This window comes from Onychomys torridus, chromosome 3 (assembly GCF_903995425.1).
Source record: "Onychomys torridus chromosome 3, mOncTor1.1, whole genome shotgun sequence".
Lineage (NCBI taxonomy): Eukaryota > Metazoa > Chordata > Mammalia > Rodentia > Cricetidae > Onychomys > Onychomys torridus.
Genome location: NC_050445.1, coordinates 125,697,258 through 125,718,629, shown reverse-complemented (window position 1 = coordinate 125,718,629; position 21,372 = coordinate 125,697,258). Strand labels below are relative to the sequence as shown.

At 44.1% G+C, this 21,372-nt stretch overlaps 1 protein-coding gene across 1 annotated transcript in view; it reads right to left on the bottom strand.

Moving 5' to 3' along the window:
• Dnah6 (dynein axonemal heavy chain 6) overlaps positions 1–21,372 on the bottom strand; it is a 199,313-nt gene that overhangs the window by 37,311 nt on the left and 140,630 nt on the right. The window contains exons 58-63 of the mRNA XM_036180253.1: positions 21,160–21,227; positions 18,989–19,169; positions 16,421–16,600; positions 12,368–12,601; positions 5,062–5,197; positions 619–761 (exon numbers count right to left, since the gene is read on the bottom strand). Of these exons, the coding sequence (XP_036036146.1) occupies positions 619–761; positions 5,062–5,197; positions 12,368–12,601; positions 16,421–16,600; positions 18,989–19,169; positions 21,160–21,227 (942 nt within the window). The remainder of the gene's footprint in view (positions 1–618; positions 762–5,061; positions 5,198–12,367; positions 12,602–16,420; positions 16,601–18,988; positions 19,170–21,159; positions 21,228–21,372) is intronic.

Genomic DNA, 21,372 nt, shown 5'->3' with positions numbered 1-21,372 from the left:
TGTATTCTAACACACACTTCTCTCTGGAGTTTCTAGATAGCCATCCATTTTGACAGCCGGCAGGCACTGACAACTCACAGCCATCTTTCTCTACCTCACACATTTATCCTTTCCCTTTGGCTTAGTTTTTGGTACAAACAGCCCCACTGGCACCGAGGCAGAACCTGGGAGGTACAATAGTCCCTCATCACATCCCCTGCTCTCTTGACAATCTGCTACTTCTGTCTTAACTCAGTATCCACGATCTCTCACACAGATTACTTTGGTAGTTTTCAAACAGGTCTGGAGACTATGGTTTTGTGCCCATCAAATGCCTCCTCCCCATTATTGCTAAGAGTAATTCCTTGCCAATACCTTCCAACAGACTCCAGGCCTACGTGAGAGAAGGTGGAACTTCCCTAATAGTGTACAGCCTTCAGGAGATGACCCGTTCCCAGCGGGCTTTTCTCTTATCCTGCGTGGAAAACACATTCTACTGAAACAATTATTTTTATTTTTAAAGCTGCTTCCTAAACTTGGCTGTTGTTAGCCACAAGTAAATGTATGACTCACAATCAGCTGATGAGCTTTGGTGGAAATATTGTGATACTGTCCTTTAATTTAAAAGTGACAACCCACCTTTTCTTCCTTACAGCATTTAATAAGAATCAGCTTGTGGAAAGAGCGGAAGTCTGAGCCCCAACTGTGTTCCTTTGTCTCATCATGTTTTGATTTAGCATATCCTTCCCATTGCCGAGGGTTAATATAGGTCTCAAAAGAGCCTGGGAAGACGATTTGAAAAGATGTTTAATAAAGCAGTTTTATTCTGAAATTAAATAAATACATGTCGCTAGTTCAAAGAAGATACCTATGTTTACTGCCAGTTTTTTTAAACACAACTGTGAAAACATTAACCTCCCCCCTACTCGAGCTAGTTAGAAAGCAAAGAATTTAAAGTGAGATCACAAAGCAAAATCCAAGAGCAAGACACTTACAAAAAAACCAAAAATTGAGAACTTAAAAAGAATGTATAGAGATATTATAGTATACATAGGTGAAATTAGAAATGATTAGAGTAACACTGGGTAAAAACAATGTAAAGTAATCGTAATTAAATGAGGCAATAGGTCAAGTTCTACTAGTTAAAACAGATTACATAATAAAAGCACAACAAAATAAACACATACTTTAGATAATAACGTGAAATATTTCAAGCAGCACCTGTTGGAGGTAGTAGGAAAAGCAGAAAACACAATAGTGTTAAAAAATAGCATACAGGGGCTGGAGAGGTGGCTCAGAGGTTAGGAGCATTGGCTGCTCTTTCAGAGGACCCAAGTTCAAATCCTAGCTCCTGCATGGTGGCTCACAACTACCCATAACTCCAGTTCCAGGGGATCCAGTGCCCTCTTCTGACCTCTGTGGGCACCACACATGCATGTGGTACACATACAGGCAAGTAGAACATCAGTAAACATAAAAATCAATACATCTAAAAAGAAAATTAAAAAATAGCATACAGCTGTTAGCCTTCCACAGAAGAAATATTGACTCTGGTATATGTAATTTGATTGAGATAACTAACAGATGAAGACATCGACTTATATACAACCACATGTCCCAGGATACCGAGTACATCATTCTTCCCACACCACTCCAGCTACGCAACATTTCCAAGAAATGATCCTGGAGCCTGCCTCTTGCGTGAGGGTTAGAATGCTAGTTAGCTTTAAAAAAAGATTATTTTTATATTTTATTTGTGCGTGGGTATCTGTGTACATATGTAGAGGAGTCCACAGAGGCCAGAAGAGGGCATCGAACCCCCTGGAGTTGGATTGCTGGGCATATCTTCTGAGGGCCTATGAGTAGCAAAGAGCCAGCGACACTTGGGAATTGAGAGACACGTATGGTAGTCGTCCTGGGGCAGTGTCCACCTACGCAGAACTTCTGACTCCTATAGGGAATAGAGGTGATTACAGGGTGTGCTCGCACAGGCCTCACGTCACAGCGACGCTCATCAGCTAAAGGTGGTTGCATTACCATGAGCAGCAGTTGAGCGGCAGTGGGGAGAACTCCTCATCGCCAAGCCGATCCAATCCAGTTTGAACCCAAACAAACCCAAAGTACACAGAAGACTACCCCTGAGGTTCTCATTTCTAGTGCTTTGGCATATTTACATGTTGTACGTTTTATTTTAAAGGTTTATTTGTTTTAATTTTATATTTTAATATAACATGTTCATTATTTGGTAACATAGGTGCATGAAATGTATGTGGATCATCTCTGACTCCTCACCACAACTCTTCACAGATCCTCCCTCACTATTCCGTCTTTAAAATTTTTTTTTTTATTTATGTGTCTGTGTGTGAGTGTATGCCTATGTGTGTAGGTGCCCAGAGAGGTCAGCAGAGGGCTTCTGGTCCCCGGAGCTGGAGTTACGGGTGCCTCTGAGCTGCCTGATGTGGGTACTGGGAAATGAACCCAGGACTCCTGGAAGACCAGGAAGCACTGGAGCACTGAGCCATCTCTCCACCCCCTGCACATTCTAAGTAGTTACTCTCAACTCACAGAATCGGGGGTACTTGAAAACCATAGAAGGCTCTATGTTAAGACAATTAGGAAGACCGAGTTGAGAGTGACAATGTGATTATTTGCTAACTATCACCAGTGAAGATCTAAATCTCCCTTTTAGAGTATAAATCTTAGAAACTGTAACAATTTTCTAAAGTTTTAGTTCAGTGGACGGGGTAATACTTTACCAGCTTACCAGTTTATCAAGAAGCAATGGGTTGCTCCCAGAGTTACCATGACTGTCAGGCTAACCCCTTCCTTCGTTCTCTGTCTGCACTCAGCCTCAGCTAGTGCTCTGTCTTCTGTCCATCCCTAACTGTCCGTACACAGGCTTCTCGGATGAGTAGACTTCGTGTGGGGCTCTGCTATAGTCTCCATCTAGCTCATTAACTGGTGCACTCTATACAAATTCAATTTTTATTTGAAGCCATCATAGAATAGCATTTTTTGGGTAGTTTTTTTGGGAAGTCAAATATTAGGATCCCAGAAGTTCTAGTCCACATAGACTCCACATTAGCACACTTGCTGGGTGTGCTTAGCTAAATAAGAAGTAATGTCAGAAGTACGAGAAATGACTGAGAAAAAGAGAAGCATAACATCATGTTAGTAGGGAAGAAACTAAGATGATCTGTGGACGATCCATCTGAAGTCAAGAAGGGAAAAAGAAATCTCCACAGTATGAGACAGTAAAAGTAACTCCGAGTTGGTCACCTCCTCAGACCCCGTAATGCTGACATTCTGGACCAGGTGATTCCTGTCCAGTTCTGAGCATTATAGGGTGCTCAGCAGCATTCTGGGTCTCTTCGCACCAAACACCTGCAGCACCACCCCAGTGTGGCAAAGAAAATATCTCCAGACATTACCAAATATCCTCTAGGAGCTAAAAATTCTCACCAGTTTGGAAAACAGAAATAGATAAATATCTCAAATAAATTTAATGGACTAAAACATGCCTGCTAATAAAGAGAGAGTCTCATAGGCCTCACAACAACAACACCCCACCAAGACACACCTGAACAGTAACAATGACTTAGAAATAGAGTGTAGAAATACAGAGTTGGAGGTTGCCAAGAGAACTTACATTACAAAAGAGATTTCTAAAGGCTGGAGATATGGCTCAGCAGTTAAGAGCACCATCTGCTTTTGCAGAGGACCCTAGTTCTGTGCATACCTGTCTGTAACCCCAGGCCTAGAGTATCAGATATCCTCTTCTGGCCTCCTCTGCATGCCCACATATGTGGCATACCCACACATAGACAATACACACAAATAAAAGCAATTTAAAATAGATTTTAAGGAAAAATGTATTATTCAGAGTAAAGAGAAATCTTATATAAGAATGAAGAATTTCCTTCAGAGAAAATAACTTCATTTGCATATATATAATAGCATAATTTTATGAGATGTAGTAAAAAACTTGGAAAACTACAATCAGAAGTTGCCCATTGCATGGGGTGCTTCAACACACTTCCCTGAGAACCTGACTGAATGAGTATAAAACTTCCAGTGAAATAAATGGCAGAGAAAGTCTGAGCTGAGCGTCACATATAGAATCTTGCCTCCAATAAATGAGATGCATAGAACATTTTCCATAGATGGCACATGCATCAAGCCGCCAAAATGTCTAAAAGAACACAAAGAATCTCATGCAAACACAAGGGTACTTGTCATTATATAGTTGAGTTTGATCTATAAAATAAGGCCCCTAAATATGAATTGCTTTCGAATTACAAAAAGTAGATTTGGAATGGAAAGAAGACACATGGGGAAGAAAACGTTACAGTTCAGAGCTATTGTTACCTAGGTCAAAGGGGGAAGGTGCTGTGAGGAAGTGGGAGGGTTCTGAGATGTTGGTACTGCCCCATTTCTCAGTGCGGTGGTGGTTTGTCAGTGTGTGAGCGTATGATGTCAAGTTGTACTTCTGACTTTTCAGCATACACGCCATCCCTTAAAAAAGTTTAAAGATCTATGGAATGCAGCTACAGCTGCCTTAAGCATGCTAAAGCAGGGGCTGGGGAGATGGCTCAGCAAGCAAAGAGCCTCTGTGAAGCATGAAGAACCGAGTTCAGACCCCCAGCACCCATGGAAAAGCCAGACACGGGTGCTCTTGCCTGTAACTTTAGTGAGGGACAGTGGAGGAAGGTGAATCTCTGGCCAACCAGTCTAGTGGACACGGTTAACTTCAGGCTCAGTGAGGGACCCCATCTCGCAAAAATAAAAGGTGGAGAAGTGATAGAAGAAAGATACCCGACGCCAGGTTTTGGCTTCTATAGCTGCCCACTTGCATAGGTGAATACATCCTCCTACAACACACGTGCGCACGCACACACGCATACACAATATAAAGTAGCCATGAAATATTCAAAATTCATGAGCCAAGCATTCAATTCAAGCTACTGTAAAAGAAATTAACCTATGATCTTTTTTTTTTTTTTGGAGAAAAGTATTGACATTGGAGAAAGGGTGAATGCCAAATGCCCTCTCCTTCATCAAGAGCACTTCTTGCCATCTTACCTAAGTGTATATGAACGGGATGTAACAGTATGTTTTTCGTAAGTCCTTCAAAAACTGGAAATGCTTCTTCTAAGTCACAGCATGAGAACCACACCTGAAGTGGCAGCCAGGGAGCTTCAGGCTTAGGAGGGCGTTCCTAGAGGGAGACAGAGAGCAACCGGAATAGCATGCACTTCCACCTTGTCTGGGGGAAGATAAGCTGTAACAGCGGTTAGAAGCAGCCATTCTTGGGGCTGGGAGACGCCTTGTGCGTCAGGGCACCTGCTGGGCAAGAGTGAGAACTTGTATTCAGATCCTCAGCATCAGTGGGAAACTTTGAGGGGGGGGGGGATGGTGGTGGCTGTTTACATCTTTCAGAGTCAGGAGGAGAGATGGAACTTGCCAGCAAGCCAAAAAAAAAAAAAAAAAAAAAAAAAAAAAAAAAGAAACAAAACAAAACACAAAAAACAAACAAACAAACAAAAAAGACCACTGAGAGCCTGTCGCAAGGGAAGAAGAGTGTGATAGAGGAGGGTACCCAGCATTCTCTGCTGGCTTCCATCCATGTGTTCATGGGTTCACCCTCATGTGTACACCCTCACATAACCCCCCCATAAACATTTTCTTAACACAGATAGTAAGATACGATGAAATAGACACGAGTGGCAAAGATAACTACGTTGTTATTGTAGTGCACACCCATAATCCCATTGGAGGCTGAGACAGGAGAGTTGTGAGTTCAAATCCAGCCCAGGCTACATTGTCTTAAAAAGCTAGGAAGTCAGCAAGCAAGCAAAAGGCACAGTGCGGTGTCACCCTCAGTCCTCAGGGGACTGCTCTGCACACCAGGGCAGGTGCTGAAACTTCCCAGTTGCTGCTGCAGAGAGCAGAGCTGACCTGGTGGAGGAGGAAAGTCAAATCTGTTAGGCTCACATTCAGGCTCTCCCGCATCATCCCACATCCATTTCCCAACTCCAAAATGCTTCTATGGTTAATGATATCCTTTTCCCTGAACAACTCTACTCCAAAGCCTGGAAGGTGAGGAAAGCTGGGCAGTGCCAAGACAGTAAACAGGCAATCTTACAGGGATGGAGAGATGGCTCAGAGGTTAAGAAGGCTTGCAGAGAACCCAAGTTCAGATTCCAGCAGCCATGTTAGATGGCTCACAACCACCTGTGACTGGTTCCAGGGGGTTTGACACCCTCTTCTGGATTTGGCAAGCACTCGAGTTGCCCACTCATGTATAATTATATATATGCATATAATTAAAAACCATTGAGAACACACACACACACACACACACACACACACACACACACACTTTAGCTGTGATGAGCACTATGGAGTTATTTCAGATATTCCTAGAAACCTCCGTTGTGATGCCTGACAATGTTCCATGAAGCACTTACATAAGGCTGAAGGGTTTTTCACGAGAGAGGGGGCTACAGCTGTGGGCTGAAACTAGTTCTATGAAATTTCCCTAAATAGATGCTCGACTATGTTTTCAAGCAGTTTGTTGCATACGAATGATACACATCCAATTCAGCCATTTAAAGTATATAACCCAGTGGTTCTAAACGTTCCTAATGCTGCAACCCTTTAATACAGTTCCTCATCTTGTGGTGACCCCTAATTATAAAATTATTTCACTGATACTTCATAACTGTAATTTTGCTACTGTTATGAATCATAATGTAAATATCTGATGTGCAGGATGTCTGATATGAGATCCCTAAAGGGGGCTCAAACAACAGGATGCGAACTGCTGATATAACACAGTGATTTTGAATATTAACAGGTAAGTGTAACTGTTGCTTGGCAGTTTTAGAAGACTTAATCCCCTAAATATCAGACTGTACATAAGCATACTCCAGGAGACATCTCAGGTTCAATTCCGGATCACTGCAACAAGATGCATAATGCAATTAAATGTTACATTAAGTTTCTGGTTTACTAGGGCGCATGAAATTATTTTATACTATATTGTCGTCTAGTATATATGCAACACGTGGCATTGTGCCTAAAAATGTAAATACCTTACTTCAAAATGTCATTGCTAAAAATTGCTAATGATTATTTGAGTCTTTGCTGAGTTGTGATGTCATCACTGGTGGAGGGTCCTGGTGTTGGTGGCTGCTGCCAGCTCACGGTGGTGGCTGTGGCAATTTCCTAAATTCAGTGTAAATCTTGCCTCTTTCCTTCACAACAGATTTCTCTGCAGCTTGAGACGCTGCTTGCAGCATCTCACCCACAGTAGAACATCTTTCAAAATTGGAGTCAGTCTTCTCAAATCCTTCTCATTCAAGTAAGTTTGTGTGGGTTTGTTTTATTTAAACAGATTGATTTTTATTGGTTTTTTTGTGTATGTGTGTTTGTGTTTGTGTGTGTGTGTGTGTCAGAGAGAGAGAGGGAGAGGCATGTGTGCAGATGTCTTCAGAGGTTCTGTAGGAGCAGTAAATGCTCTCATCCATTGAACCATCTCTCCAGACCCTTGTGTAATATTTTAAAGCCCATATTATTTCCACAACCTTCAAAGCATCTTCACCAGAAGTAGTTTCCATCTCAAGAACTCACACCCTTTGGTCTGTAAGAAGTAATTTGGGTTTCATCATGAGATTGTAGCAAATCAGCCACTCTCTCCAACTCCCCAGACACTTCTAATTCCAATTCTCTGGATTTCTAAAAATTACATCTATACTTCCTTCCTGTACAGAAGTCTGGATCCTTCAAAGTCATCCATGAGAGTTGAAGTCAACTTATTCTACATTCCTGTTAACCCCTCTTTTAAATTGTGAATACTTGTAATGATGTCCAGAGGTTGAGCCCTTTTTAGAAGGTTTTCAATTCGTTTTGCCCAGATCTCTAGAAGAATCATGTCCTTATGAGATATGCTTCATAAGTAGTGGGACTTGAAAATCAATTACCCCTGCTCCATTGGGCCATAGAGGGGATATTGTCCCCGAAGACACAGAGACAACAGTCACCTCATACATCTTCATGAGAGCTCTTGAGTGACCATGAATACTGTCCACTAGAGTGGGATCTGTTTTCTCTCTTGAGCTGTAGATCTTAACAATGGGTTTGAGATGTTTAGTGACCAGGCTGTATACAGACATGTTACTTTTTTCTTTCATTAAGATTTGTTTTTATTTTTATTTATGTGAATATTTGTGTGTTTGTATGCACCCATGCATACGAGTGCCTGGAGAAGCCAGAAGAAGGTGTTGGATCCTCTGGAGCCAGAGTTACAGCAGTTGTGAGCCACCTAACGTGTGTGTGTGTGTGTGTGTGTGTGTGTGTGTGTGTGTGTGTGTGTGCTGAGAAGCACACTCAGGCCCTCTCCAGAAGCAGCAAGTGTTCTTGTACTTTTTGTTTGTTTGTTTGGTTTGGTTTTTCGAGACAGGGTTTCTCTGTGTAGCTTTGCGCCTTTCCTGGATCTCTCTCTGTAGACCAGGCTGGCCTCCATCTCAGAGATCCGCCTGCCTCTGCCTCCCGAGTGCTGGGATTAAAGGCGTGCGCCACCACCGCCCGGCGCAGCAAGTGTTCTTAGCTGCAAGGCCTCTTTCCAACCCCTAGATGTGCTCCTCACCAGCTCTGATGCTCCACCCAGCACAGTGGAGGACTTTTACTATCGTTTACTCTTTTCAGTTCTTAAAACATTAAAAAAATTATTTTGTACTATTGTGCAAGAGGAGTGTTTTGCCTGCATGAATGTATGTGCACCATATGCATGCAATGCCCACAGAGGCCAGAAGAGGGCTCTACATCACTTGGAACTGGAGGTAGACAGTTGTGAGCTGTTATGTGGATGCTGGGAACTGAACCTAGGTGCTTTGCAAGAGCTGTCCTTAGCTCCATAGTCTAGCTAGCTCTCTGCAGCCTCTGTGGCAGCACCTGCTGCTTCACTTTGTCCTTATAACAAAGAAGGGTTCAGACTCTTCTTGTGCATCGCCTATACCTTCCTCTGCCTCCACAGACTTAGAGAGTTGGGCTTCAGACTCAGAGGATGTTGTGGCTGGACCGGTCTTTCCTGCCATTCATGTGCTCACTGGAGCGGTGCTTCTCATTCCCTTCAAGAGGCTGGTGTGGTGGCGCACGCCTTTAACCCCAGCACTCGGGAGGCAGAGGCAGACGGATCTCTGAGATCGAGGCCAGCCTGGGCTACAGAGAGATCCAGGATGGCCAGAGATACATAATACAGAGACTCTGCCTCAAAAACAAAACAACACAAAACAAAACCCCCAAGCTAAACCAAAGACCGACCCAGCAACAGTAGCAGAAAATGATTGTCTTCAGGAGCTTTCCCTGTGCTCTCGCAGCTCAGCTCACTATCGGTGCAGAAGGCCTGGCTTCTTCAACCTTCATGGTTTTGGGTTTCATGTTCCAAGTGAGATATTCATGATGCTTCCTCTCACTTGAACACTTAGAGGTTGCTGCACAAGCATTAGTTGACTAAATTTATTTCTTTTAATTTCTTTTTATTTTATGTGTTTGAATGTTTGCCTGCATGTATGCATGTACACCATGCGCATGTCTGGTGCCCAAGGAGTTCAGAAGTGGGCATTGGATTCCCTGGATCTGGAGTTACAGGCAGTTGTGAGCCGCCATGTGGGTGCTGGGAACAGAACCTGGATCCTCAGCAAGTGCAGCCCATGCTCTTGACAATGGAGTCATCTCTCCAGTTTCCAATTCCTTTTTTCTTTTTTTTTTTTTTTTTTTTTTTTTTGTGGAGCTGAGGATCATACCCAGGGCCTTGAGCTTGCTAGGCAAGCGCTCTACTACTGAGCTAAATCCCCAACTCCAATTCCTTTTTTATTTATTCGTTATTCCAATTTCAAGTTAAGGTACAGAGTAATCGGGTTCATTATGGGATTTTTATACATAGGTGCCATTATCCTTTGTTCTAAATTGTCCCCTCCCACAGCATCTTCTCCCAATTCCTCCAGCTCCCCTTTATTGGTAATTGGCCTAGTTTCAATTCTTATATCTCAGGGAATAAGGGATTCCCAAGAAAAGAGAGGAGATAGGGTGGTAGGTTGGTTAAACAGTAAGAACACACACATTTAAGGTTGCTCCTTCATTGAGTGTGGTTTGTGGCACCCCAAAACCATGACAACAGTAGCATGGCAGACCTCTGAGCACAGATATAATAATACTGAGAACTTGAAATACTGAGGGAATGGCCAATGTATAACCCAGAGCCATGCAGTGAGCTCCTGCTATTGGATAATGGCCCGTAGATGATCTGGAGGTAAAAAGCATGGCTGGGACATCCAGAAGCCAAGTGCTAGAAAATGAGGTATGCCTGGACCCCTTGCTATTTCTCCCTACACCCCCTTTCATCTAGTCCTAAGAAAAATTGAATTTGATCCGTGCAAATTTTCTCACAAGGGCATTAATTTCTTATATTATTCCAGAAAAATCTAATGTGCTTTGTAAGGTAGCAAAACTCACGTGACACAAGATAGAAATGGAAATTATTAGAGTTAAAATATATAGTTGACTAGGTAACAGTATAAAATATAACTCCGAACATATTTAAAATTTTAAAGTTGCATTTATTTATTGTGTGTGCATGCATGTGGGTGCACACATGCCTTAAGGCACATGTGGGGGCAGAAGAAAATTTGTGGGGGTTGTTCCGTTCCTTCTCCCATGTGGGTCTTGGGGATTGAACTCAGATCATCAAGCTTGGCAGCAAGCTCCTTTAACCCATGAGGCATCTCACTGTTCCTTTCACGAGTAAAAGGAAAAATCATTCATTCACCTTTCATTTCACTTTTTTTTTTTTATGAGAGAAGGAAAATTTTAATTTTAAAACTTTTCAGAAATTTCTAAAGAGGATTTCTGTGTGGTTTTTGTTCATTTTTTGACAGGGTCTTACTATGTAGCTCTGGCTAGCCTGGAACTGGTTATGTAGATCAGGTTGGCCTTGAACTCACAGAGATCCACCTGCCTCTGCACCCACCCTCTCTACATTCTGGGATTAAAAGAGTGTGTCACTGAGTCTGGTCTTTAATTGATTAATTGATGTTTTGATTTCTGAGTGTTTTTAAAGCTTTGAATTTGATGGATTTTCAACCTCTTTTGAAAATATGCCCCGTTCATGAGGAACTTCACCACCAGTGGAAGAGACATGGCTTTGGAGACTTAGACACACGTTTGACATCAGTCCCTCTCACACACTGACGTGTTCTGGAAAGTTCTTTCATTTCTCTGAGCCTCTGTGTGAGAAAACCTTCACATTTGTAAGATGCTTAATAGTTGTTTTTTTTTTTTAAAGATTGCTTTTTAAAATTTCATGTTTGTGCAGGTCCCATGGAGTCCAGAAGTGGATGTTGGCTCCCTTGGAGTCCCAGTGATAGGTAGTTGTAAGCTATCAAATGTGAGTGCTGGGAGCTCAGCCTGGTCCTCTGGTGTAGCAACAAGCCCTCTTGACCACTCTCCAGTTTCCCAGACAACTCATTTTCTAGCTCACTGGCTACTCCTGCTTTTGGAGTCGAGGACACAGCTGCATAGGAGGTAAAATGTTAACCAAACTCTCCAGCCAGCTGGAGCACAGCTGAGCTGTCACTGGGCTCCTGACTGGGGAGCACTGTCAGGTAGGTGACTGTGTGCTCTGGTATGCACGTGACATACTCCTCACCTGATCCTGTGTTTGAACAGTTGGTCTCTAGCTGATGGCACTTTGGAAGCTTTAGGAGGCAGATTCTTGCTGGAGGAAGCGGGTAACTGGGGGTGGGTCTTGAGGTCTTTATTGCCTGGCTGTACTTTTTTTTTTTTGAGGGGGGTTCTTCCATTTCTGTAGTTTGTGGTCAGTAGCCTGTTGGTAACTTATCTGTTGCATGTGTCTGACCTCTGACCCTGTTGTTTGTCCTTAACAAGGAAGGACTTTGCTCTGTATTTATTGAACAGCACAGAAAACATGGTTTGGGAAGGAATGGGGAATGCTTTTTTTTTTTTTTTTTTTTTTTAAACAGAAATCTTTAACAGAGTTTTATGAGGGAAGAATTTACTTAACCGACCCCCAAGATAGCACGCCAAATCAAACAGGTGTTATCATCTGTTCCCACATGTTGCCCTGAACCTTTATGCTGGCCCCACGTCTAGTCCTGGCTCTCCTTCCGGACCATGGACACAGTGTGGCCACGTGACTCCTGCTCTGCCCTGCTACCAGGCCATCCCTCCGTGACAGACGGTGGGTGCCCTCTGCAGAGCTCAGGCCAACACTCCCTTCCTCATGCGGCTTCTTGTCACTATGGGGTCACAACAGTGAGAAAAGCCACACGGGAGCTACCGGGTGGGAGGGAGCCAGCCTCTCGGGTACCTTCTCCATTCCTGCGGAACCTCGGAGGAAGAAATTCCACTCGGCCTCCGTCAGCTGCCCTTGCTGGCGCATGATCTCAACGCAGAGCATGAAGCTGTAGATGAGCTTGTGCTGCTCGAAGAGCCCCCGGGAGACGTTGGTGTAAGCAGTGAGGAGGGTCTGCTGCAGGAGGATGTTCAGGCGGTACTGCAGGTTATCCGCCTTCTCAGACGTTTCGATTGTGGTGTTGAACAACTGCAGGGGAAAGAAGATTTGACTAACTCTCTGTGAAGCGGAAACTCCTGCTCCTCATCTCTCCCCCCCCCCCCATTTCCCACCCCCACCCCCCACTCCCCCATTTTGACGTCCAGTGAACAATGTGGTAGGCGGCGAACACCGTGGAACAATCTCGAATGGATCTCAACTTGGTGAGGTTTGGGTTCCGTACCACTAAGACCCACTAGAGGAAAATCTGGCTCATTTCCATGTCATGTTTGTCCGGGTATTTCCATTTTCACGGGCATTGTTTGGCTGCTGTGGATGAATGGAAGCAGTCCGTTCACTCAAAGAGACTCATGACGTGCTGCGCAGTGGACCGCGTGGAGGCCAGAGGGCTGGGAGAGCTTTGTCACGGCCTTCTGGGAGGTCAGACTGCAGCTGGAGAGAGACACCCTCCACCTGAGGCAAGGTGGGGCGAGTGGCACACAAGGCTTATCAGGTGGAAGAAATAACTACTGGCATTGTTGACCACCCTGCCATCTGGAGTCAGGGCCGCACCCTCTTCCCTGGTGCAGTCTGGACGATCCTCAGCAACTTGCTAGACCTCAGCCTGAGTGCTGTGCGTGGATGGACCAGGAGCCCCACCTGGGTTCCTTGTACCTTTGCTTCAGGGAGATGCCCTCTTGGCACCCACCTCATTTTCTTATAGCAAGGTGACCAAGGCCTTGGAGTGGCCAGTGACCATGAGTATGGTTAGATCCTCTTAGTTGGTTGATATGCATATGAGGGTTAGTCCAACTACTAATTGAAACAACAGTAAGAGACTCCCCACACCTTACCATATATTCCTGATGAATACCATAAACCAGGAAAGCTAGACAATGTTAATTAAATTTGAAGAAAATCAAAAGAAGGGGAATTGTAAATAAAATGTGCTTTTTTCCCCTTTTCCCCTAAAGAGTGAAATAAAACAAAACTCCATTAAAAAACACTGTAAAGAAGCTGCTTAGAAGAAATTAAAAACCCTCCAGGGCCAGCTCTTCTGGAAATAAAACTATATGCTCAAGGTTGTACTTTCTGCTCCAAATTGGCCACTTGGAGGAGGACTCCTTTGAGTTAGGAATTAAAACCCAGTGGGACTCCCGCCAGGTGTGCTTGCCTGCATGAGTGGGCACAGCTATGCACTGTTCTGAAGAAGTAAACCCTTTGGACTGTGTGGTGTAGACGAATTTCTAAATGGTCTTATTAAATAAAAAACACAGAGTCAAATATAGGGGTGAAAGCCTTAGAGAAAGGTCAGGGAAGTAGGGAAAGCCATAGCTAACCTAATCTCACCAACTCGGCAGCTTCCAAATTCGAGTGACTTCCTGTCTACCCATGCCTTTATTGCCTTGCTGTTCTGTCCTCTCATTGGCTCTCTTAGCTCAGCTACCTCACTTCCTCTTCCTACACAGCTCTGTCACTTTCTGTCTGTCTGTGCAGACCTCCATGTCTCTATGGTTGGTACTGGGATTAAAGGCGTGTGTCACCATGCTTGGCTCTGTTCCCTAGTGTGGCCTTGAACACACAGAGACCCTGCCTGCCAAGTGACAGGATGAAGGGCATGTGCTACTACTGCCTGACTTCTTTGTTTACGTAAAATGTCTTGCTATTTCCGCTGATCACCAGGCAAACTTTATTTATTAAAGCACAAATAAAATATCACCACATTTCAGCACAAATAAAATATCACCACAGTGTGGTTATTTTCTTGAGATACCAGACCCACTTCTTAGAGTGGCCAATAACCCAGCCACGTGAGGAAGTCCTTACAGGCGGGCAACCTGGTCAGCTTGCAGAGGTGCGTGGCAGGCCTTTCTGGAGAAGGTGGCATTTTGTCTAGAGTCAGGGTGCTCTAGACAGCAGGGAGTGCTATTGGCACAATGAATCAGTGAGTCTGGGTAACAAGAAAGGGTCAGTCTGGCTGGTGTGTCCAAGGAACCAGGCACCTTTGTTGTCTACTCTGAGCCACATAGAAGGGGGAGGTCTTTGTTGGGCATGAGTGTGGAGGGTGAGAGAAGTGGAGTACACTAAATTAATCCCCATAGAAAAGGGGACAACACATGCTGTGAGCTGGTAGAGGATGGGGGAGAAAGTGGGAAGAGGTAAATTGGAGAACACAGAGTACAAGATAGGTAAGATCAAGTATCTAATATAACCCGAAGCCTGCAAATAACAAAATTGTGCTCTTCTATTGGATTCCTGCTTAAATGAATAGTTTTTAAGTTGCTTTTGCTATAAAGGCAAAAACTATGCATAACTGAGGATATGGATATGCTGAGTTGCTCCTCTCTAGTAAACTTTATACTATCCATATGAATCACATGACATGTTATATATGATAAGTATGCATAGTATTTATGTTCTGACTTTTTTGCCTGTTTCCCTACAAGTTCTCGTATGTATATAAACTGTACACTGAGCATATTCACCCCCATACTATTTTTATAATTTTTAGCTAAAATTCTTAATTTCCCCCCACCTTCTAACTATTTAGTTTTTAGATAAGAGACACAACATAGTCAGGACAGGAGGAGCAGGGAGGTGGAAGATTGGGCTAGTGAGGTACTTGTGGGGTGAGCTCTCTGTTCCCCTGAAGTCTTCAGTGAACCCAGAAGAGCTTGCTGAAGCTCCGGGATAGATACTACTCGTGGGCATCCAGTCAGTCTTTCTCAGGAGAGAGCAGGTGGGGGTCAGGCGTGAAGGTGAGGCAAGAGAGACAGAAATAAAACAGCGCTGTCTCACGGTTTGCTCGTGAAGCAGAAAAGGAGCGGAGGAAAGAGTCCTCGGAATCCCCGGCAGCAGCGAAGAAGGTGCGGCGCGGGGCATTCTGGGGAGGGGTCGGGGAGACGCAGGAGCCGGCTTTGCTAAGGTGGTGCCTCACCACCAAGCCCACTGCAAAGTCGCAAGAGCCAGCACAAAGTGCAGAGACTATTTTTCATCCTCTTGTGTGTGGTGTGTTTGTGTATGTGTGCGTGACATGTTTACGCATGAGTGGACTTACGCATGCTTCGCGTGTGTGTGAACACATGCACATCTGTGAACATGCATGTGGAGACCTGAGGTTGAGGTTGGGAATCATCCCACTCTTCCATCTTACTTATTAAGGCAGGGTCTCTCAATCAAGCCCGGCACTCATCGATATGGCTAATGTTGCTGGCCGGCTTGCTCTGGGGATCCCCTGTCTCTGCCTGCTGAGGCTGGAATTATAGGCAGGTGCCCTGTCCGACACCGGGAGTTTGCTCTAGATTTCATTCTTGAGCAAAAAGCATTTTAACCATTGCTCTATCTCCCTAACCCCCAGACTGGTTCTCAACCCTCCTAATGATGAAACCCTTTAATACAATTCCCCATGCTGTGGTGACCCCAAATCATAAAATTGTCATTGCTGCCTCATAACTGTAATTTTGCTACTATTATGAATTGTAATGCAAATATCTGTGTTTTCTGACGGTCTTAGGGGACCCCTCTGAAATAGCTGTCGATCCTCCAGAGGGGTCATGACCCACAGGCTAAGAACAAAGCCCTAAAGCGCTTCTCAGCAAAAAAGACAACAGATCAGAGGGAAAGCAAGCAAGCTAGTTAGTTGAGAAAGAGAAAATTGGCCTGGCCAACCTCAGCCCTCCTCTTCCTCCATAGCACTCTGAACACATTGGGCACTGGACTCCCTAGGTGATCAATCTGGTGGATGGGACCACTCTTGAACTCTGTGTCTGCACCCCAAGTCCTGGAGGATTTTACCCCTAATTCATGGCTTGTCAAAGGTATGAAATAACCCAGCTTCAAAGGGAAGGCACACACCAACAAGGTCGTTACCTGTTTAAAATACTTCAGGGAATACTGATACATGGGATCGATTTCGGAGAGGCTGGCAATGACGAAGTACATCACGGAGCCCTGGGTGGCCACTGGGCGGTACTTCTCTCGAGCCACGTTGATCATCATCTCCGTGGACTCAGCCTCCTTCAGTCTGGTTTTGATGGCGCCTGAAGTGATCTGAATAAACATGCAACAAGTTCTTAGCGATCTGCTTCTGAAAGATACTGAGGATTTGGGAACAAATAAAGATAAAGCCAGGCCGTGGTGACACATGCCTTTAATTCCAACATTTGGGAGGCAGAGGCAGAGGCAGAGGCAGGCAGAGCTCTGAGTTCGAGGTCAGCCTGGTCTACAGAGCAAGTTCCAGGGACAGCCAGGGCTACACAGAGAAACCCTGTCTTGAAAAAAAAAATAAGAATGGAGTGAGTTAGTGATTATAACAAGGGGGACATTAATGTAAAGGTGCATTGGAAGAGGCTCTGGATGCAGCGACATTCTTCTGACTGAGCTGACTTTGCGTTTTTGCAGTTAGGAGTCTAAAAAGGACAGTGGACAGTTTCACAAGTCAGGAGGAGGGCTAGGATGGAGCTCAGGGTAGAGTTCTTGACCTGCAGAGACTCAGTTCTGGGAACGTTATAGGCAACCACTGGATTTTTTCATTTATTTAACATACCAACCACAGGTTTCCTTCCCTCCTCTCTTCCTGTTCCCTCTCCCACTGCCCACCTATCTCCTCCTCCCATCCACTCTTCCTCCGTTCAGAAAGGGTAAGGCCTCCCATGGGAGTCAACAAAGCATGCCATATCACATTGAGGCAGGACCAAGCTCCTCTCCCTGCATCAAGGCTAGGTGAGGCATCCCTGCATGGGGAATAGGTTCCAAAAGGCAAGCTCATGAGCCAGGGACAGGTCCTGATCCCACTGCTAGGGGCCCCACAAAAGACCAAGCTATACAACTATTTATCCACATGCAGAGAGCCCAGGCCAGATCCCTGCAGGCTCCCTAGTGGTCAGTCCAGAGTCCATGAGCTCCCATGAGCTCAGGTCAGCTGTCACTGTGGGTTTCCCCGTCATGATATTGACCACCACCTCCTAACCCCTACCCCTCTCTACTCATACAGTCCCTCCTCCCTCTCATCAACCAGACTCCTGGAGCTCAGCCCAGTGCTTGGCTATGGATCTCTGCATCTGTTTCCTTCAGCTACTTAATGAAAGCTCTCTGTTGATAATTAGAGTAGTCACCATTCTGATTACAGGGGAAGGCCAGTTCAGGCATCCTTCCTCTCCACTATTGCTAGGAGTCTTAGCTGGGGTCATCCTTGTGGATTCCTGGGATGGCAGGATTTCTTCCTAAACCCCAAATGGCGCCCTCTTATCAAGATATCTCTTTCATTACTCTCCCCCTTGGTAGGCCCCCAATTCGATCCCTCATGTTCTCATCCCCTTATCCTCTCCTCTCCACTACCCCTCCCCCAATTTATTCAGGAGATCTTTACTATTTCCCCTTCCCGGGGCCCTCCATACATGTCCTTATTAGAGTCCTCTTTGTTACCTAGCTTCTCTGGGGCTGTGGATTGTAGCCTGGTTATCCTTTGTTTTACATCTAGTATCCACTTTTGAGTGAGCACATACCACGTTTGTCTTTCTGGATCTGGGTTACTTCACTCAGGATGTTTTTTTGTTTTTTTTTTTTTTTTCCTAGTTCCATCCATTTGCCTGCAAATTTCATGATGTCATCATTTTTTTCAGCTGAGTAATACTTCATTGTGTATATGAACCACATTTTCTTTATACATTCTTTGGTTGAGGGACATCTAGGTTGTTTCCAGGTTATGGCTATTATGAATAACACTGCTATGAATATAGTTGAGCAAGTGTCCTTGTGGTATGATTGATCATCCTTTGGGTATATGCCCAAGCTTCCTTTGGATATACGCCCAAGTTTTCTTTCTGAAGGGCTGGATTTGTGGATAGATATTGTTTAAATCTGGTTTTCTCATGAAATATCTTGTTTTCCATCTATGGTGACTGAAAGTTTTGCTAGAAATACTATGTGTGTCCCTAGCAACTTACAGATGGTCTACTCTCGCCTTGAAGACCACGTAGGACCCTCAGATGATGACGCTATGACTTATTTGAATTTTTATTTTATTTTTATTTTATGTATATGTGTTTTGCCTACATGTGTGTCTGTGCGCCACCTGTGTGCAGTGCTGGCAGATGCCAGAAGAAGGCGCTGGATCCCCTGGAACAGGAGTGACAGATGGTTGTTAGTCACCATGTGGGTGCTACAAGTCAAACCTGGGTCCTTGGAAGACTGGGTCTTTTGGAATAGCAGGCTCCACAAGGGAGCCATCCAGGCTCCTAAACTATGACTTTTGAATCCACACATTTCTTGTTTTGAGACTGAGTGTCCTTACATAACCCAGACTACTCCGTAATTCATTATAGCCCAAGTTGGCATTCAATTTTTGATGCTCCTGCCTCTGCCTCTTGAATGTTGGGACAGGCCTATACTGTCATGGATGGATGAACACACCCTGTGAACACTGAGACTGTCACTTACCTTTGAGTCCTGGAGCGTATCAATGAGTTCTTCGTTATCCAGAATATTCCCCTCAGATGTAAAGAGCAGTTTCAGGATTTTGTCTTCAATAGATTTCAGCTGGTTTTTATCACTATTGATCCTCACAATGAGCTTGATTCGCTGTTCCTCCAACTCAGGTTTTTCAAGCCGCACCACATCGCTAAAACCGAAGTTGAAAGAGCTGGTTTACAACTTTGTCAGCTCCCCTAAGTCACTGTTGTTTCCTTCCCGTATACAACTGTTTTTTTTCTTTTTTCCTGAGTATTCTGTAACCGGGTATTGGGAGTGCTATGTAGCTGAATCTGAAAGCACAATATCCCTGGTTGCTGGGTTGGCATGATGGCTCTTCAGAGAACTGCATGCCAATCATTTATTTATTTTTATATGTATTTATTATGTGTGCGTTTGTGTGTGTGTGTGTGTGTGTGTGTGTAGGACAGACGATGACCTCTGGTGGTTTTCTTCAGTAATGCTACCCAACTTATTTTGAGACTGGCCTCATTGGCCTGGAGCTCACCATAGGCTAGGCTGGCTGACTGGAGATCTCCAGGCATCTGCTTATCTCTATCTTCCCAGCACTGGGATAACAAGCAGAGGCCACCACACCTGGCTTTTTTTTTAATTTTTTTTATTTTTTTAGAGACAAGGTTTCTCTGTGTAGCTTTGTGCCTTTCCTGGAACTCACTTTGTAGACCAGACTGGCCTTGAACTCACAGAGATCCACCTGCCTCTACCTCCCAAGTGCTGGGATTAAAGGCGTGCGCCACCACCGCACACCTGGCTTTTTATGTGTTCTGGGAACTGAACTGAAGTCCCAGGGGCCTCAGAGATAGCTTAGCAGGTAAAGGCTCTTGGTACCAAGGCTCATCGACCTGAGCTCAATTCCTAGAACTCACAAAAGGAGAAGAGATTACTAATGCTGATAGGTGGTTCTCTGACTTCTACACGTGCTCTATGGTCCAGTGCCTGTGATACTCCTGAATAAAATAATAAATAAATAAATAAATAAATAAATAAATAAATACTGAACTCTGGTCCCTATGCTTGTCCATCAAGCACTCTATGGACTGAGCTGTCTCCCCAGCCCCAGATGTTAGTTCTGATTCTTTTTTTCCACCACAGTTATCACAGCATCTACTCATCTGGAAGGAACCACTTTACCACTGTAATCATTCAATTTCAGTCACTAACACTCATCTATGTCAAGCTGAAAAGAGGAAGCCGAGCGTTTTAGATAGGAGTTAAAAAAATGTGGACACTGGATGTTATGAAACATTACCACATCAAAGGAGCAATTCTTTTATATAAATACTACATGAATTTATTCTTATAACAGAGTAAAAAATGAAAAGATTTAAGTTCGTTTTTATCAGCTCCATCTCTACATCTGATGCCCTCCTTAGAGGTAACCATGATTTGAGAGGCATCCTTCTAAAGTTAAAGTTGCCTGCTACTGAGCCTGGAGACTTGAGTTCAATCCCTGAGACCCATGTGGTGGACAGAGAGCACCAACTCCTGTCGCTGTCTTTGAGTCATGGTGTAAGGGTGCACACAACACACACATCCATCGTAACTAATGTGATTAAATAGTAAAGTATTGTATACAACACTATAAATATACAACATGATAAATATAAACTAAAACAATAAAATTTTTAGATGCATGCTTATTTGTACACAGACATGGAATAAGTTCAATGATATTTAGTAATCTAAAATAATATTACAGATAGTGCTTACATTTGATCACATTTAAAAGACCCTCTGTTTAGTGGTGAATTTGAGAAGTACTGATATATCTTTTTCAGAGATCCATTTTATTTTATTTTATTTTGTCAAAACTTCTAAATAATGGCTAGAAAGGTGCCTGGCTCAGTGGTTAAGAGTGCATACTACTCTTGCAGAAGACCTGAGTTTTGTTCCCAGCACCCTTAGTGGGTGGCTTATAACCTTCTGTAACTCCAGCTCTGTGGGATCTGATGCCATCTTCTGGCCTCTGAAGGCACCTGCACTCATGTGCAGATACACAGGGACAAACATGCATGCACATGATTAAATATAAAAAATAAATCTCAAAACACCCTTCTAAACAAAACATATGAAACCCATGACCATAACCCAGCTTCCCACACATACTCTCTCCTGGTTACCTTAGCAACTGATCCTCCAAACCTGATTTAGTTACAGTGAAATTGATGATGGTGACTTTAATGCACACCTGGAAGAGAAGCATGGTGGACTTGAGTGCCTAAGTCAGCTGGTATAACATGACAGGCTTTATTTATGGGACTAGGATTTCCTGTTACCTGGGAAGATGCAGAAGTTTCAAGTCTGATCATGCACATGACTACCCACATATGCCA